Source organism: Cynocephalus volans, chromosome 6 (assembly GCF_027409185.1).
Source record: "Cynocephalus volans isolate mCynVol1 chromosome 6, mCynVol1.pri, whole genome shotgun sequence".
NCBI classification, from domain to species: domain Eukaryota; kingdom Metazoa; phylum Chordata; class Mammalia; order Dermoptera; family Cynocephalidae; genus Cynocephalus; species Cynocephalus volans.
Window position 1 is genome coordinate 135,084,755 of NC_084465.1, and position 18,677 is coordinate 135,103,431.

The 18,677-nt window shown below is 41.1% G+C and overlaps 1 protein-coding gene across 2 annotated transcripts in view; it reads right to left on the bottom strand.

Annotated features, from left to right (window-relative positions):
* NMT2 (N-myristoyltransferase 2) overlaps nucleotides 1–17,187 on the bottom strand; it is a 63,141-nt gene extending 45,954 nt beyond the window's left edge. Inside the window, exon 1 of one of the 2 annotated variants that reach the window (XM_063099806.1) lies at nucleotides 17,066–17,187. In XM_063099806.1, the coding sequence (XP_062955876.1) occupies nucleotides 17,066–17,175 (110 nt within the window). In that variant the 5' untranslated portion in view covers nucleotides 17,176–17,187. The remainder of the gene's footprint in view (nucleotides 1–17,065) is intronic. The other variant, XM_063099807.1, reaches the window with a different exon arrangement.
* Between the last annotated feature and the right edge of the window lie 1,490 nt (nucleotides 17,188–18,677).

An 18,677-nucleotide genomic window follows, 5' to 3' on the forward strand; every position in this document is an offset into this window, starting at 1 on the left:
TGTGAATTATATCTCAATAAAACTGTTACAAAATTAGCAGGTGAAAATCCTATTCTTGGGGATGGCAGGATGATGTTGAGGTCTGATCAGACCAAGAGTTGGCTATGGCTGCCTAGCTGGGGTCTGCTTCCTGCAGGAATCCAGGGACTCTGAAGGGAGGCATGTGACAGAAAGAGATGTCACAGCACCTGGGTGGAAGATATGTTGAGCAGCCTTCAGGATAATGAAGGAAAATCTGTGCTCAAGATAAGACTCTTCTTGGAAATCCAATGAAGAAAAAAAAAAAATTCAGATTCTCAGTGCGTGAGGTTGATTACTGAGTCACAGAAATCTAGCCATGGAAATCATGTCATCATTTTATAAAGATCCCTAGATCTTTAAGAATAGAAGTTCCATTTCCTTCTTCCCCAAGATTTTACATGAAAGATCCATAAAGAAATGGCTCTCAATTTTGCTAACTCAGAAAATACAGATACTTTAGTCTGTGTCTAGAGAGAATCTAGCATATTCTCAAGTGGAAACCAATAAACTCCTTCTCAGCCACTGAAATGTCAAACGTTTAATAATCACATACAGCAAATCTTTTCCAAGAAGTATTCATGGAATCTACAGACAGGAGTTAACAGAATAGCCAATGTAATAGACCCATGTACACATTTTACAGTTGGTCTAGGAGAAAGTCCACAAAAATCCATCCTCTCTTTCTCCCCAGGTTCACAGCTAGACCACACTTCCCAGCTCCTCTGCAGTTAGGTCTGGCCATTGACTGAGTTCCAGCCAATGGAAGGTGAGTGGAAGTGAGATTTGCTGCTTCCTGCTGGCCCAGAAACCATCCTGGGTGGGCTTCTCCATGCTCTTCCTTTCCCCTGTGCTGACTGGATACAGACGTGGGATGAGAAACCAGAAGATGTCAAAGCCACAGATGGAGAAGCCTACTCCCCAAATGACAGTGAAGGACAGCCCCCTTCCCATCCATCTGAACACCTGCCCTGAACTGTTCCATGAATAAGAAGGAAACTTCCATTGTGTGGAGCAATCATATGTTTAGCAATCTAAACAATTTTAGATTTTATAAGATACCACCAGAAAGATCACTCAGCTCCTCCCCACTGAAATAGAAGAAACTAGTAGTTTCAAATTCTAATTATTTTACAAATATTTTCCCTCTTGATTTCCAATTTCCTGTACAGAAAATGGGTGGGATTCTAGGTGATTGTAATCTTCTTCTTTGTATTTTTGTACATTTTGTAAACTGTCTGTAATAATCACAATACCTTTGCAACTACAACATTATTAAAATACAGTAGAACTCAAGAATAAATAAACAGATCAATGAAATAAAACATATGCTAGTAACAACTCATGATATATAGGGACATGATCTATGATAAAAATTACATCATAAGTCAGTAGTGACAAAATGAACTTTTTAATAAATAGCATCAGAAAATCTGACTTCCTATGTGGAGAAAAATAAAATTAGTTCTACTTCCCACAATATACAGAAATGAATTCCAAATAAGTGAAAGACCTAAAGTTGGGGGGAAGAACCCTTAAAACTGAAGGCATTGATTTCTGTACCTTTCATTTGCATCTGTCCAGCGCCTAGAACAGTGTCTGGCATATAGCAGATGCTAAGTAATATGTGTTGAATAAATAACTGAAAGAATAAGACAATAACTTTGAAATGTCAGGGAAGGAAAGAATTTCTTAAACAAGGATGCTGGAGTGCAAATCATAAGATACAAGGTGATAATTTTGACTACATCAAAGTTAAGCATTTCATGGCAAAGCAATTATAAACAAAATTTTAAAACTACAGAATGAGTCAAGATATTTATGATATGTACAATAAAGTATTAATAGCCAGAATATATAAAAAGCTCTTTTCCCTCCAGAATAGTACAGAGAGGCAACATAATATCCTAGCCAGAACTTCTGGCTTTAGCTAGAGTTTGACCACCTGGGTTTGAATCCTGGCTCCATGACCTCTCAGCTGTGTGACTCTGAGTAAATTACTTAACCTTTCTGTGCCTCAGTTTCCATAGTTGTAAAAGGATGAAATTTTCAATGAACAGTATTAGAATGGTGAGGATAAAATGAGTTAATATATATAAGAATTCAGTATATATAGCTATTCTATATAGCTGCATATTCTATGCTGGCACATAGAAATCACTCAGTAAATGTTAGCTATTATTATGATTGCTTTGCTTTACTTCATATGACTTATGACTAGCTAAAATTGTATTATATATGAAATATAAGATCCATAAAACATGGTTCTCCATTGTATTCCTAGCACCTAAAACAATGTCTGACATACAAAGGGTCCTTAATAAATATTTTCTGGATGAATGAGAAATTAAAAAAATTAATAAGGAAAAAACAAAACAAGAATGGGCTGAGGATATCAATGAGCGTTTCACAAATGAGGAAGCCCTAACAGCCAATAAACTGATGAAAAGATGCTCAATTTTATATATTGATTTGGCAAGCATTTTAAGTCTAATAATATCAGAAAAATGTGAGGAAAAAGAACACTCACATACCATTCGCAAAATATAAAATTGAACAAACACTCTGGAGAACAATCTGGCATCGCCGTCATCATCGTCATCATCATCACCACCACCACCACCATCATCATAATCATCAGTATCACCACTATCACCATGACCACTATCATCATTATCACAGCAGGTAACACTTTAGAGCACTTATTATATGTTGGGCACTGTACTAAGCACCCTACAGAATCATCACTGTAAACTGTTACAACTTTGAGGTAAGTTCTAATATTATTATTATTCCCATTTTATAGAAGAGGAAACTGAAATTTTGTTTTTTATCGAATTGTAATAGATCTTTAGTACTGTGCACATGGCCTGGTGCATGTACCCTGGTGCTCTGGTTAGAATACCCAAATCACTTCACTAGAAGGAAAGAAACTACTAGGAAGAAAATATATGAGGACATTTTGGTACAGCTTATGAAGAAAAGTAAATGTAACCCAAAGGTGCATCATACTTCCCTGCTGATAGAAAAGAATTCACACCCCAGCCGGGGAAGTCGGCTGAGACTCAGATTATCAGGGTGTCCTGGCCAGAAGTCTGTCCTCATCCTGGATCAGGGCTCCCATTTTACATAAGTTGGTCACATGGCCACACAGTTCAATAATAGACTTTACCCGCAGTTCAGGTTCTTGAAGAAATCACCTGAGTTTGTTGTCAGTGGCTCATCTGTGCATTTCCAGTATTGATTTCTTTGCCCTTTTTTCTCAAGTGTAATGCACAATCCAGAGTGGGAGGGAAGCCAGGTTTCTGGCTGTCATCATCTGGCTGCATTATGGCCTCACCTAAAGCAGGATTTCAGCCACCGCATGGGTTTTGTACCTTAATCCCTTACTCAGCACAATCCTTCTCTTGGAAGTATTAGAGCAAGTATCTTCAAAGTCACATCATCTCTGGTCAAAGTAGTAGGTCATGGACAAGCCCTAGAAAGGCTCAGAAGTCAAAGCTGCCCAAAAGTTTGGGTCAGTAAAGGGTAAGGATCATTGTAAAGATCAGCCACACAGGCAGGTGATCACAGCTACTGAGGCTGAAGCTTTGGGTAAAGGTGAATGTGGAACCAGCCAACAATTTAAGTACTTACATGGGTGTTAGCTGCAGAGGGTGGCTATCTCTACAGCAATGGCTGAACAAAAGCCATGGATTCAATACAAGCTTGGCTGAAGAGAAGCAACTTGCTAACTTCTGGTCTACAGTTTGATAATCAATCCCTTTTTTTAGGTATTGAGTTGCTTCTAAGTTTTTGGTTCTTTTAAATCCTTACCATATTCTCTTGTGTGTGTGTGTGACCAGTAAGGGGATCGCAACCCTTGGCTTGGGGTCGCCCGCACCACACTCAGCCAGTGAGCGCACCGGCCATCCCTACATAGGATCCGAACCCGCGGCGGGGGCACCGCTGCACTCCCAGTGCTGCACTCTCCCAAGTGAGCCACGGGGTCGGCCCTAAATCCTTACCATATTCTAAATGTGGGAAAGTATGTCCTATCTCAGCCTTCTCCTTCCACAATTATTTCATTATTATCAAATAATTTTCATGCTTATTTCACATAAAAACCCAATTCTGATGAAAGATAATGTTAAACTACAAAAAAATTTCATCCAATACTCATTGGACAGAAACTAGTCTACTATGAAGTTTAATTTGTGAAATAAGACCTGTTTTTACAGATAGTCTGAGATCAGAATAAAGGAGGAAATATTTAAGTGTTAAAAAAAAATTGTTTTATATATCCTTAAGATCATTATATATCATTGAAAGACTTTTAATACAAATTGTTCAGCCATTCAACAAACAATATATAAACACTTTAATTCTTATCTTAAATATTTATTTCTGTGCATCTTAGGTAAAACTCTTCCTAAAGATGAAATGATGAACAAAACAAGTAGAAAAATCAAATTTTAAGAAAAGGCTTGAGGGAGTTGGCAGAGTTCCTTTTTGATGGTAGCCCAAATTAGTGAAAAATAGCCCTATTTGTTATAGCCTTTTCTGTTTTTCTGATAGAAGAATAGCTGAGTTCACTAAAGGAAGATAGTTAAGTCAAAAAATGCTTTTTTCTGGCTGAGATTCATTTCAATATTGTATTACCATTGTTATATTTAATAATAATAATGTGTACCAGCAAAATTAGTAATTTGGTGTGCTTTTCAAATTATATACCTACTTCTAAATTCCCTTGCTTATCAAATTTTCATTTTTACTTCCTGTTTTAAATATCCCAATGCTGATCATGGAGTTAGTCACTTCTTTCATTAAAGGAATGTCTCATATTTGGATGAAATCCTTGTGGTTACAGGGTAAGGCAAAGTACCGTGCTTTTTTTCAGGAAAAATCTTACAAAGTAAGAGGCAAGATCTGCCTGGTGTGGAAGGAAAACTGCCATCTATGCAGTTAAACCTGTGAAGAACAGGGCTGGCCGATTAGTTCGTTTGGTTAGAGTCTGGCCTTGTAACACCAAGGTCTCGGTTCTCATACTGACCACCTACCAAAAACTCCTCCCCAAATAGGGACAGATCTGTGGCTTAAGAGGGTTAAGAGAACCCAGGGAATCAGCAGCTCAGAAGAAAGAGCAGAGTTGTAGATGGTTTTGTAAAGAAAAACAAGTTAGAAAAAGACTCAAATAGAGAATATGGGACTGAGAAATGAGCCTGTGATATGTGCCTCAGAGCAAAGGTGGGAAACAGAGAGAGAGAGAGAGAGAGAGAGAGAGAGAGAAACAATTTCTGTGACAAAGGCAAGGGCAAGGGTCACAGGCTAAGCTGGTGAGGCTGTACAAATGGCACCTTTTACCAAGTATCACAAAGGTGAACCCGGAGCCCTCAAACACAAAAAGATATTCACCTTCCAAACCCAGAAGCCAGCTAAAGACCATGTTCCCCTTGGGGATGGTAGAAGGAAGAAACAAGGACATTTTTTAAAACCACAGCAACCACCCCAGGGCTCAGAGAAATTATCTAAAAGAAAAGGAAGAGGGCTGGCCAGTTAGATCACCTGGTTAGAGCATGGTGCTGAAAACACCAAGGTCAAGGGTTTGGATCCCCTTACTGGACAGTTCCCCCTAAATAAACAAACAAACAAACAAACAAACAAAGACAAGGAACAAAAGCTGAGACAAGCCAGGAGAGAAGGAAGGACTGGGTTTTTTAAAAATCTTTTCTGTGATAGCAAAAAGTTAATCTGAGAAGAACCCTGGGGCCTGGAGGTGCCTGCTGCAAGAGGCCTCTGGTCTACAACAGGGCTGTTCCTTTTTGGGTTCTTTCTCAGCCTTCAGTTTTCCCTGAGGGTGGGGACAGGCCAGGAAAAAGTAGGTCCCTACTTGTCAAATCATGAGTTTTAGAGCCAAAGAGGTCATTAAAAGTATGAAGACACTCATACTCAGAGAGGTTAGCTGACTATGCCAAAGTCAGACTGAGGGTTAGTGACAGAAGTTTCTTGATTCCAGGTTTAGTACTCATTCCAGCACACCACACTGCCTCCCTAAAACTGGTTAACTGAAAAAGACTTAAAATTACTCATTAGGAAATATCCTGGAGAAGTGATATATGTAAGAGAATATTAATTTCAGCACTGTGTACTAGCACAAAAGACTGGAAACTACCTCACTGTCTAGTAAGAGTGAACAGATTAAATAAAAAATGGTATATCCCATTCAAAGATACAACATACAGCCTTTAAAAAAAGTTGGTTGACCTATGAGTTACGATATATAATGACCTCCAAGATACACTGTTAAGTGAAAGATCAAGAAGCTTGCTGCCATGTGTACTGAATGCGTGTGCAAGCATGTGTGTGTGTGCCCCCCATCCTTGTGTACATATGTCACACCACTGGAAGGACAGGCCGAGAACTGGTAACAGTAGCTGCCTGTGGGGAGGAAAATGCAGTGCTGGGAGAATGAGACCAACTTTTCACTGCATACCCTTCATGCCTTTTTAATTTTGTACCATATGTTCCTACTACCCTATTCAAAAATTTTAAATAATTTAAAAAAAAAAGATGTCTACAAGGCCAAAGCTACACAGATCTTATATTAGTTAGTATACAGGTTGAGCTGTGTGGGCTAGAGTCCCCAAATAGCAGCAGCTTACATTACCAGCTCACTCCTCTTTCATGCAAAAGTCTCCACTTCCTCAGTGGGGAAGTTCTCTCAGATAGCTGTAGACCTGGCTCCTCCTACCTTGTCATCCACTGTCCCCAGGATGCTCACTTGGTTCCCAGGTCCAAAATGCCTTCCCACCACATGCACACCCCAGCCAGTGGGAAGTGTGTGAAGCAAGTGTGGAGCAAGGCCCTCCAGGTGCCCAGAACTACTTTGGAAGAAGGGACCTACTAGTCACTTCGGCCACAAGGGCCCAACAGGAGGGGACAAAATGATGGCTGTCTGCATAGAGCCACATGGCAAACATCAGCCATCTCCCTGACTCAGGAGCGTGCTAGGCAATGCCCCGGAAAGATGTTAGTGCATATCAAATAAAAAACAGGAGTTCACAGGTCAATACAGTGTTTTTGCATTTCTGTATATATGAATATATATGAATAGGAAAATGCAGATATGATATACCAAGCACTGCCTTTTTGCTTGATGATACATTCCAATGTTCTACCTTTAAAATGATGTGCTTTGGGGCTGGCCAGTTACTTCAGTTGGTTAGAGCACAGCCTTTTAACACCAAGATCATGGGTTTGGATCCCTGAACCGGTCAGTCACACAAAACAAAAAATAATCAATTGAAGTGTTTAGTTCACTAACATGAAAAACAAATAAAATGATGTGCTTTTGCAAAAAATAAAAAATATTTTTTTAAAAAAAACCTCATTTGGAAGACAAAAAAAGGACTCTGCTCTCATTGGTTCTTTCTTCAGTTTGTTTAAAAATGTTAACGAAGAATAAATATCCTTTCTCCCCCACCCCCCCAAAAAAAACACTGAAGGAAGAAACCATGGAAAATTATCATTGCTGTGGCCTGAATGTTTGTCCCCTCCAAAGCTCATGTGGAAGCTTGATTCTCAGTGTGGCACTGTTGAGAGGTGCAGCCTTTGGGAAGTGATTGGATTGTGAGGGCTCCAATCTCATGAATGGATTTATCTCTTCATGGATTAATGGGTCAGTGCGTTCATGGGTGAGTGGGTTACCACAGGAAGCAAACTGGCACCCCACCCCCTGCCATGTGACATCCTACACCACCTCAGGACTTCGCAGAGTCCCCACCAGGAAGAAGGCCCTCACCACCTATGTCCCCTCGACCTTAGACTTCCCAGCCTCCAAAACTGTAAGAAGTAAACTTCTTTATAAATGACCCAGTTTCAGGTATTCTGTTATAAGTGACAGAAAACAGACTAACACAGTCATATTAATTGAATCCCATCTTTCCCTGGGAAAGTACTACATGAACTCGAACACCAGTGAACACAGCCAAGAGAATAAAGAAGCCCATGTTTCCCTGGGGTGTGTGTGTTTAAGGCAGTAACAGAAACCCAATGTGCTACACAAAAGAGAAACTGTGAAGGTAAAATCACTATTCAGTTTGACTCTGACCAGGTGAGTTGAGCACTGGGTTTTCTCCTAAGGCTGGGAGAGGACGACAGGCCACAACTTACAGGCACTCAACGCAGCCATAAAGAACGCCACCATCAAGTGCTAACCAGGCGCAGTGCTGGGTACAGGCGGGCTGACTGGATGCCTCCTGGCAGTGCGATAGTCCAAGAGATGTGCCGTGCCAGATTCCTCAGCCCGTTTTGCTTCTCGCAGGAAAACTGGATTAGTGGAACCCCAAATGATGGTAGTGCTGTGGGGAGAGAGGCACCAGAGAAAGAGGTGCAGATATCTACACAGTCACAGGTGGGGCAGCTACAGACTTCAACCAGAAAGGAGATGGTACATCCGTGAAAGAAAGATAAAAGAAAAAACGTGTAACAAATTATAGTGATACTATAATTAAACATAGTCCTTTAAGGGACCTAAAAAGAATAGGGTTCTTTATCACCTCTTTGCAATATTTTTTAAGCAAGGAAATGGACGCATTTATCTGTTTTTAAATTCACTGATACTGAGTGTGCCCATTATACTGCTGAATTTTGGCTCCAAAGATGTTCAGGTTAGTAATCTATGACTTATGGGGAGGTAAGCTTGAAACATCATTGATAAGGATTGAATTATGTCCCCCAAGTTTTATGTACTAGAAACTTGATCCCCACTTGGGGAAATCCTATTATGCTAACTGAAACGTGGGGCCTTGAAGACGTGATTCGATTCTGAGGACTGTGCCCTGATGAATGGATTAATAATGGTGGTCATGGGCCTGGATCTGAGGGTTTTTAAAAGGAGGGAATGTGAGAGTCTCTCTCTCTCTGCTCTGCCATTTTCTGCCACGTGAGACCCCTGTGTTGTAAAGTCACCACCAAATAAGACCCTCACCAGTGTTCCCTGGACTTTGGACTTCCCAGCCTCCAAAACTGTAAGCAAAAAATTTCATTTTCTTACGAATTACCCCGTTTCAGGTATTTATGTTATAAGCAACAGAAACAGAATAATACAATTATCAAACAAAGTACTCTTATTGAGAGTCCATGAGACTGTGGAGTTTATTGAAAAGGCATAGGTTTATAGTCAGAGAGAGACCCAAGATCTAAGTATAAATCTGAGGGGTGGCCTGGACAGGTTATTAAACTGTGATAAGCCTCAGTCTCCTCATCTCTTATGATAATGAGTCAATGAGAAAAAATGTATAGACAAAGTATGAAACACATACCAAGAGTTCAAAAAATTAGCTATTATTTTACCACATTGGGTCCTACACAGAATAGAATACAACTAAAAAGTCTACAATCCAAGTCCTTTCAATTAGTAGTAGAAGAAGAAAATCCTTCATATATTCCTAAGGCACATAGGGGAAAATTTTAAAAATTAGAAATTAATGTGTCAGTGGGGATCAAGAACCACTGGACTCCATTCAACAAATCTTTATTAAGCTACCAATATGTGCAACGTACCAAATACTGCAAGGATCAGAGACTGAAAGAGCTATCTGCACACTCACCATCTACCTGTGAGTAGACGAGTAGACACAAGTTCATGTTCTGTAGACACGTTCTGAGGCGTGTCTTAGTTCAGGCTGCTGTTACAGAATACCACAGACTGGGTGGCTTAAACAGCAGACTTTTATTTCTCACAGTTTTGGAGGCTGGGAGTCTGAGAGATCAGAGTGCCAGCAGGCTTGGGTTCTTGGTGAAAGCCCTCTTCCTGGCAGAGAGACAGAGCTTTGGTCTCTTCATCCCATTATGAGGACTCCAACCTATGACCTAACTACCTCTCAAAGGTAATATGAGTGCATAACGTTTTCTATGGATTAGCTCCAATCAAAGGTTTTACTTAACCATACAATAGGTTATCTCAAAACACCTCCTAATACCATCTCATTGGGATTTATGCTTCAATATATGAATTTGGGGGACACACAATTCGGTCCACAGCAAGCTGCCAATCTTGTTCACTATCTCTGAAAACTACTTTTGACCACAGACCTCACACTAAAGGTGTGGCCTTAAGTGGTCATGTTGTGCCATATGATAATTCCCTTCCCCTACCTTCCCATCCTCCGCCACAGCTGACTGGATCAAGCCTAAATAATCCTCTTATTGGCCAGAAACCAACAAGATCCTTTCTGGAGAATGTGAACTAAGAAATGGATTGTTCCAGCAGTTAGCAGTTTACCCAGAGAGAGGCAGGAAGGGAGAGAAGGCTAGAGACATACTTGGGTTCCTGATCTTCTGGTCCCCAGTGCTAATTCTAATAAAGTCTAGCCATACTTTGTTTTGAGATAACCTATTTTATGTTTAAGTAAAACCTTGTTTGCTTTGGGCTAGTAGAAGCTTTTACACACACATTAAACAACAGAGAATGATGCTCCCACCTACCAGTCCTTTGACCCCGGACAAGTCACTTATCTCTAGGAGCCGCAGCTTCCTCGGCAGTCAAGCAAGCATCTGCCTGAGCAGATGATTATGGAGACGGGGTGGGGGCATCGGTGGGATGTTGCCACGGGAAGGACACATTCAGTAAGGGCCACAAGGCCTTGGGTTATCACATTGTTCATAATGACCATGAAAGGCTTCATAAAAGAAAGGACTTTTGAGCTGACCTTGAATTTGGGGAAGAGATGCAGAGAAAGATTAGGAGAACACTCTCAGGAGGGAAGTTCTGAACCTACAGAGAGGCGTGCACAGTAACAGACCCCTGTGGTGAGCAATCATGTCTGACATTGAATTTGAAGTTGATTTTTGCCCCATGCTATAATCAACCCTCTCTGTCCCATTATCCACAAAACCTTCAGTAAGTAGTGTGCGTAATACCTTTATATTAGTGGTTCTTTGAAGTGGGCGGGGGAGAAGAGAGATAATTGTCTTCCATCCAGGGTCAAATGCTGAAGGAGAAGAGCAGGTAAAAGAGCCAAAAACCTGAGCAGCCTGGGTGATGAGGGAAGTTGGCAGCAACTTGGACATGCTTAAGGACCATGAAAACATAAGTCCCCAAGAAATCCCCATCAATATTCGTATGTATTGGCTTGAGCCAATACATATTAAATATGTATTGATTAATATTATCTATTTAGATATTAAAGGAAAGGTGATCCTAGAAGGTAAAAGACATGGAAACCCTCTGGTTATAGAAGGATCAGAATAAAACCCTAGAAGCTTCTAGACTGAAAACAAGTCAAAACACACAAAGAAAAAGAATAAAGTTACCTATAAAAGATAGAGAAGCAGATCAGCAGAAAATATAAAATCTGTACTGCTAAATGCTATAAGATAATAAAACAATGTTTACGGAGTTTGAAGGAAAACAATTGTAATAGAATTACATGCACACTCGAACCACAGTTTCGGTGTGAGGCCAGAAGAATGGCATCTTCAGACATGCAGGGACTCAGAAAATGCATCATCTCCGTGCTCTAAGAAAAAACCTAAATGAGAAAGCACTTCAAGATGAAAAGGCGAGTGTGTGGTTTACAAGAAATAGTGGTAAACAATAAAACAGTGAAGCTGTCAGGAACGTCTAAAAGTTTTTGATAACAAGGATGTGAAATATAATGTAGTAATTAAGAACAAAGTCTTTAGGGAAACAAGAACAAAAATAAATAAGCCACATGGAATTAAAATTCCACATTATTTCAACAAAACCTGGGAAATGAAAGGAATGAAAAGTCGAAACATCCTACATGTTTTTGTCCTGTGAGGTAGCAGAATATTTTGGATAGTGGTTAATTTTTGACACTGATAGAGAAATACAGATAAAAACATGCTTTCTCAAAATCTGAAGATAATCCCCAGAAGAAAAAAAAAAAAAAAAAAAAAAAAGAATGAAAACTAGATATATTCTACAAGACAGGAAAATAAATATTTTAAGTATTTGAGTACCATGAAAGCTTATACACAAAATTCAAAGGCAGATTATAATCTGAGCATCCAATATAATAGCCACTAGCCACACAGGGCCATTTAAACTTAAGTTAATTAAAATTAAACAAAATGAAAAATTCATTTTCTCAGTTACACTAGCCACATTTCAAGTGCTCAACGGCCTCATGTATTAATGACTACCAAATCTGACATATCTACCACCCCAGAAAGTTCTAACAGAAAACACTAAGTCACTGAAAAATACAAGGTAACAAATGAGCCCATATAAAGTATGACCCTATTTATGTTAAACACACACACATATAATGAGCGTACTTCAAAAGAGTTGGTGGAAAAATAGAATTAAAAGATAATATTTATCTTTCCATGAACTTTTTGAAGAACCCTCATATATAAAAAAGTGAGTTAATTAAACTGTCAGTGATGGCAACCTAGGAAATAAGGTGACCAGGGCTTTCAGTCTCTGTATACTTTATTGTTAGAATTTTTAAGAAGCATATTTTACTCTTATAATGAGTAAAAGTCATTAACATTTTCATATGGAAGAACAACAATCAATCAACTTGAACTTGGAATGGAACTTGGTTCTGTTCAAATAAAGTAATTTTAAGTAGTATGAATTTATGTACACTTGGGCTGACAAAGATGGCAAAGTATGTGTCCTAAACTTATAAATTTTCTGTATTTTAGCCAACCTCTGGAAAAAGTTTGTTCTGGGCCAAGGGTGATATCATCATTTCAGATGCATGTCTTAGCAGATACTCGATCACTTAAAACTGTATTTCTTGAATTGAGGCGATCCCTCAGCAAGGGCTGTTAATACATCTATTTAGATTTAAACAGTTGATAACAAATTTCAGAAAAGGCAGCTTTGAATCATCTCTTAAACTTTCCATGTCAAGAAAAATCTACTGAGAGTAAGTTTCTGCATTTTCCCACTGATTCCATACAACTGACTAAGGAGAAGTTCGCATGGTCAATCTCAACAACAGACATATAAAGTCAGATATAACAATGTACTGCACACAGAATAACTTCAATTTTTTCCCCCCTAAATTCGGGGTGGTAGGAGAGAGGTTACATTCTTTGCTAAAAGAATTCCAAAGTTTTAATCTTTGCCAAATACAAGATCTTTAATTTTTCTAAGAAAAAAATTTCCTAAAAACGTCTTAACCCTCAAATACTAAAACTATTTTATACGCAGCCCAGGGACTAATTTAGTCATTTATCTGCCAACATATTCATATATGTTGATTTTTATTCCCTATATAAATATTCTTGGTAACTGCTTCCTATTTCACCACAGTGAATATTTAGGAAAAAGGGATGAAATGGGGGGTAAAGGGGATGAAAAACATCAATTTGTCTAGGACATGCATTCTGAAAGTCAGTGATGGTAAAGCAGAGAGATTTGGTGCTATTAACAACTTATACATTAATTGTATTTGAACCCAACTGTGTGACTCTGTTTCCAACAATGGACAATACCTGTGCTTAATGTGAGGTGGTAGGTTGAATAAGACATAATGACCACTACCAAATGTATTTTACATACGAAGAAGAGCCACATCACCAGGGCAAGGATGAGAAGAGAGTGAGTTTTAGCTCGTTCTTTAACAATTTGCTCTGTCCTTAATGGGTTCCCCAAATCCCTTCAAAAGAAAGGCACAACCACTTCAAGAGTGAGCGTAGTATTAAAGATTCTCGGGCTGGCTGGTTAGCTAAGTTGGTTAGAGTGCGGTGCTGACAGCACCAAGGTCCAGGGTTCAATCCCTGTACCAGCCAGCTGCCAAAAAAAAAAAAAGATTCTTGAGCATCTACCTAAACTCAAACTGAACTGTAAAAGCTCCTAGGAAATTCAGCTACAGGTAACCTCTTTCTTACCATTGCCAATCCATAGCAGAACAGAAATCTTCAGTAATTTGAACTATTTCTAATAATTCATGTAGGCAGCTGGACCGATGTTAATTTTTATCTATGTAAAAAGCATTTGCAAGAAAATAAGATATGAGCAAGATTACCTTAGAACTTTTAATTTGCTTGATAATTAAATTCAGGCTCCCTTAAGCTCTTTACAAAGACCTACTTATTTGAATTGCAAACTGTGTAAAACAAGTTATTTTTCTAGACAATCCTCTATTTGCCTAATTCTAATTGCCACATACGAGGGTACCTCAAAAAATTCACAGAAAGATTCGTATTATCATTTAATTCTATTTTTCCACAAACTTTTTAAAGTACACTTGTATTATTTGAAAATAATAAAAGTACACTTCTTTGAATACAGTCTCACTAATTAAAACTGATAATTCCTCCCCTCCCCCATTTTTTGGAATTCATGAAATTTTTATAGTAGTATGCATTTCCATACTTGGGTGAACCAAAAAGTTAAACAAAGAGCACATTTTCCATGAAAAATATGATATAAAGACAGTGAGATTCAAGTATTTTATAATACTTATGCCACTGCATTTAATTATACATAAAACATCTTATATTTCTTTCATAGACTCTTGGCATTATCCATAAAATGGCATATCCTTGTTAGTCCATAAAGAAAATTCTATGAAAATAAAAGAAGAGCATATGCAGTAATATTTACACTTTGGTCCAAAATAAGAGTCTGATTGGGTATTTTCCTTTTATTTCAGGGTCTAGTTCAACCTCATATGTCTAAAACAACTAGCAAATACATTATACTGATTTGTGGGGGTAAATTAATTCTTTCAGGCCTCATGGGTACTGTTCAGTAAATTACCACTCTGTGCACTGACCGCTGCCTAGAGGCTCTAATGTGACAATCTCCTTTTAAAAGGTGAAGTGTTTACCTACTTATTCCTCCAAAGGCTCATTATTTGTTACTAATTTATATTGGTGGATAAGGAAGAGGCCAAGTGTTGAAAAGAGGAGTCTTTCCAATTTTAACATTTACAAACTCAAGCTACCTAAAGAAAATCTCAGTTTCTACTGAGCAATATCATCACTACAGGAGCCAAATAAAACACAATTACTTCCTAAATTTGGCACACATTGTCTAAATTCAAATCCAGAAAAGCCATCCAACAAGAGCAGCAATTTGGAGTTTTACTAATCCCCTTACATTTGAATAGAGCACAATAAATCTATTATCATAATCTTTTCCCACTAGAAGCTGTTATCACATTAACTGCTCTTGGTTAAAACATTTCAGTCCATGAGGCACCCCTAAATTTTGATTAATCATACTAACATATAATGAATGTGCTGACGTACGAAACCACAAACCTCTCAATAGGGCACAGAGATGCCTTTGGGTGCTACTCTGCGAACTTCACACAGCCGTGATGTATCAGGGGACAGGCCCAGATCAATGGACACACAATTGAGCAATTTTTTGTACCATGGACATTCTCAACTGTGTAAGCAAAGAAGATCTAATCATACCCCCAACCTAGAATATCAATCAAACAAAGAACAAAAAGTAGAAATTGCAAATACAGAAGACAGAAATCCAGGGTCTCACCAGGAAGATAATAAACAGGTGCCAAAGTTATCTGGGTAATCCATCAGTTTGCATCCAGGCCCATTTTTGGCAATAGAGCTATTGTTTCAAAAACATTTTTATATTTACCTACCTATGACAGGCAAATTTCTATCACTGCATAAACAGAAAACAGGCTCAGATTTCTGTACAATTTCCTTTCCTCTCTTTTTTAAAAAAAATTCTAAACTGGAATGATAACACTCAGTACTTGCAGCTGCCACTGAAGTATTCACAGAAAACATTAAAAAAGCAACTTGCAAATGGGGGATACATGAAAGTCAGCTTTTTTTTCTTGATCTCATTTAATATTTTATAACGCATGACAGGTCAGTAAAAGTTCCTTCCTTGCATAAATCTTAAAGTAGACATTAAATAGAATGCAAATGCTTTACACTTTTAATCATCAATCATTTCAAGAATCTGTGAACTGAATAAATAAGCCATCTGTGACTCAATCCTCCCTATCATGTTTTTAAGCTGACCCACTTCTGCATCAGTCACCATGGTTCGCAAAAATCTCACTTCTAAGGGAGCAGCAATGACCGCTCTGTGCCAGCGCATGGTTTGAATTCAACAGGGCAAAGGGGTAATGCAAACACAACCTTTAAAAGGACACCCGTCTTTATTTAAAATGACCCCCTACCTCTGAAAAGAGAACTTCAGTACCAGCCTTAACCTGAAATGATCTCCAACAGAAGAGCAAATCAAGTCTGCAGGGGAGAAAGGGGTGCAAGTGCCGAGGATTAAGAAACCCGATCAAGTGTTAAAACACTGGATACATTTGGCTTTGGAGATGAAACCCCAGCTTTGCAAGGAGAATGCGGTCAGGTCTCGGGGAGCTTCGTCCAGGGGGTCTGCCCTGCTCCCGGGACTTCTTCCGACACACTCGGCAGTGGCAAAGCTGAGTGTCCCCAGGAGCGGGCTGGGCCCAGGACCCCCTCGGCGGCCCCCGTCCGGCCGGGGAGGCAGAACTTTACGCAGTTCGCCGCCCGCAGCTCCGAAACCACCGGGGACACGTCTCCACGCCACTTCCACCATTGGCTTCGGCCGCTTCTTCTTTTCGGTGGTGGTGGCGGCGGCTGGGGGAGGGGAAGGTCTGAAGGGACTTAAGGAAGGATGCAAGGGGCAGAGGAGAACGACCCTACCCACGAGCAGCGGCCGGCCCCGGACGCGGCCGCCACAAAGGGAAGAGTGTCGCACCTCTCCCGGTTCCCCCCGAGAGCCATACGCGGGCAAGGGCAGCATGCCGCCCCACGGGGCCCCGGCAGCCGGCGGGGATGGGCGAGGCCGCCAGCGGGGGCGCGCGGCAGGTGACAGCCGCGTTGCCGGAACCCGCCCCGGGCCCGAGCCTCCCCGCCCACTCCGGGCCTCGCCTCCCCCGCGGGCTCTCCCGCGAGCTGCGCGCCCCGGACCTCACAATGGTCTGGAAGCCGGGCGAAGCCAACGCGGGTAGGAGCGGCCGAAGGGCGCCAGCGCCCCGGGAGCCGGCGCCCGAGCGGGAGCGGCGAGGCGCGCGCCGTCCCCGCCCTGTCGCGCCCGCGCGCCGCCTCCTACCCTTTGGCGTGCTCCGTCTCCTCCTCATTGTCCCCGTCTATCCCGCACGTGTCCTGGTCGTCCAGCTCCAGGCTCTGCTGGCTGGCCGCGGACTCGCTGTCCTCCGCCATCGCGGCGGCGCGGGCTGGGGAGGCGGCGCGGCGGCAGCTCCCTCTAGTGCCGCCCGCCGTCCTGCTCCGAAGGGCGAGCCCGGCGCCGCGCCCGGCCCCGCCCCCTGCGCCCGGCCACGCCCACTTCCAAGTCTCCCAGCCCGGGGGCGTGGGAACCGGGGGTCGCTCCCCTGGAGCTCGAAGCACGCACCACGCCGGGGCACCGGGCGCGGCTTCCAAGGCCTCAACATTCAGATTCGCCATCCTGTTCGTCGGCATTTTGGGAACACGGGCCACGCGATTTTACATCTGGACACGTTCAGGAGAGCTTGCAACCTTTGCAGGGATTTTTACTCAGCTCTAGGCGTGCCAAGGCCAATGATTTCCAGAAGCTCTTTTAAAAATTTCCACTTCATATATCTCTATCTATCTACCTAATACATTTTAAAATCAAAGGCAAAGTCAAAACAGAGTGCTTCCAACCTCCCCCACCCCCTCCGTTCCTACCAGGTTTGCAACCCTAAAAACCCTTGACAGAAAATTTGTGCAGCTGCCCCTCCGTTTTCACTGGACACCACAGAAGGTCGGCTCAGATCAGAACAACTATCTTGAGGGAAATGGAGACGTTGTCCACGATGCTGGGGAAGTGACAGTTTCAGGTAGGCCACTCTGGCTTCCCCAAAGTGAAGGTCATGACTAGACTTCCTAGCACACGTGGATGGCCTTCTGGGCTGAAATCATCCTGTCTTTCCCAATGAACAGAAGAGGGACCAGAGGCACTCTGTCGGATTGCCAAATAAAAGGCAGGTGAAATTTGGACTCTTATTTGCTGTTGAATTCTGTACACAGCAGCCCTTTGCTTTCCTGAGGTGGGTAGTGTTCAAAAGTCCTGCCAAGCCACCGGAAGTCCTGTTGGTGATTTTACAAAGGCAGTGGTAAGATAGTCATCAGAAACTGCTCAGTGAGGAAAATGAGACTTTAAAAAGCCACCTGAACTTTTTGTTGGGAACATTCAACAAACTCTCAACCAGCTACTTGAAGTTATACAGTAATTTATTGTTGACTGTAGTCTTTCTACATTCCTACAGAACACTAGATCTTATTCTTCCTGTCTCTCTACAATTTTGTATCTTTGTGGGTCCTTAATTTGCAGAAGGGATTGGGAGCATGTCATGACTCCTCCCCGCCCGCCCCCCCCCCCCAGGGAAATTATGTCCTTAAAATGCAATGCGATAGAAGATGGAAATTGAAAGGTGGTATCCATGTTCATCAGCTGTTTGACTGATGCTGAGCCAGCTAAGGCTCTGTAAGAAGTGCAATGAAGCAAAGCACGAAGGAAATACAATATCATCTTTATCAATTGCAACTATTTCTGAAGCAAAAAATCACGTCTGGCCTCTGGCTTCAAACTTTAGGATAAAGGCAAATGCAGATTAGTGACATTCCTGTAGCTCTCATCTGTATGAATATGAATAGTTGGATAACTGAAACCTGCGTGAGTTACCGATAGGAACCTGACCAGG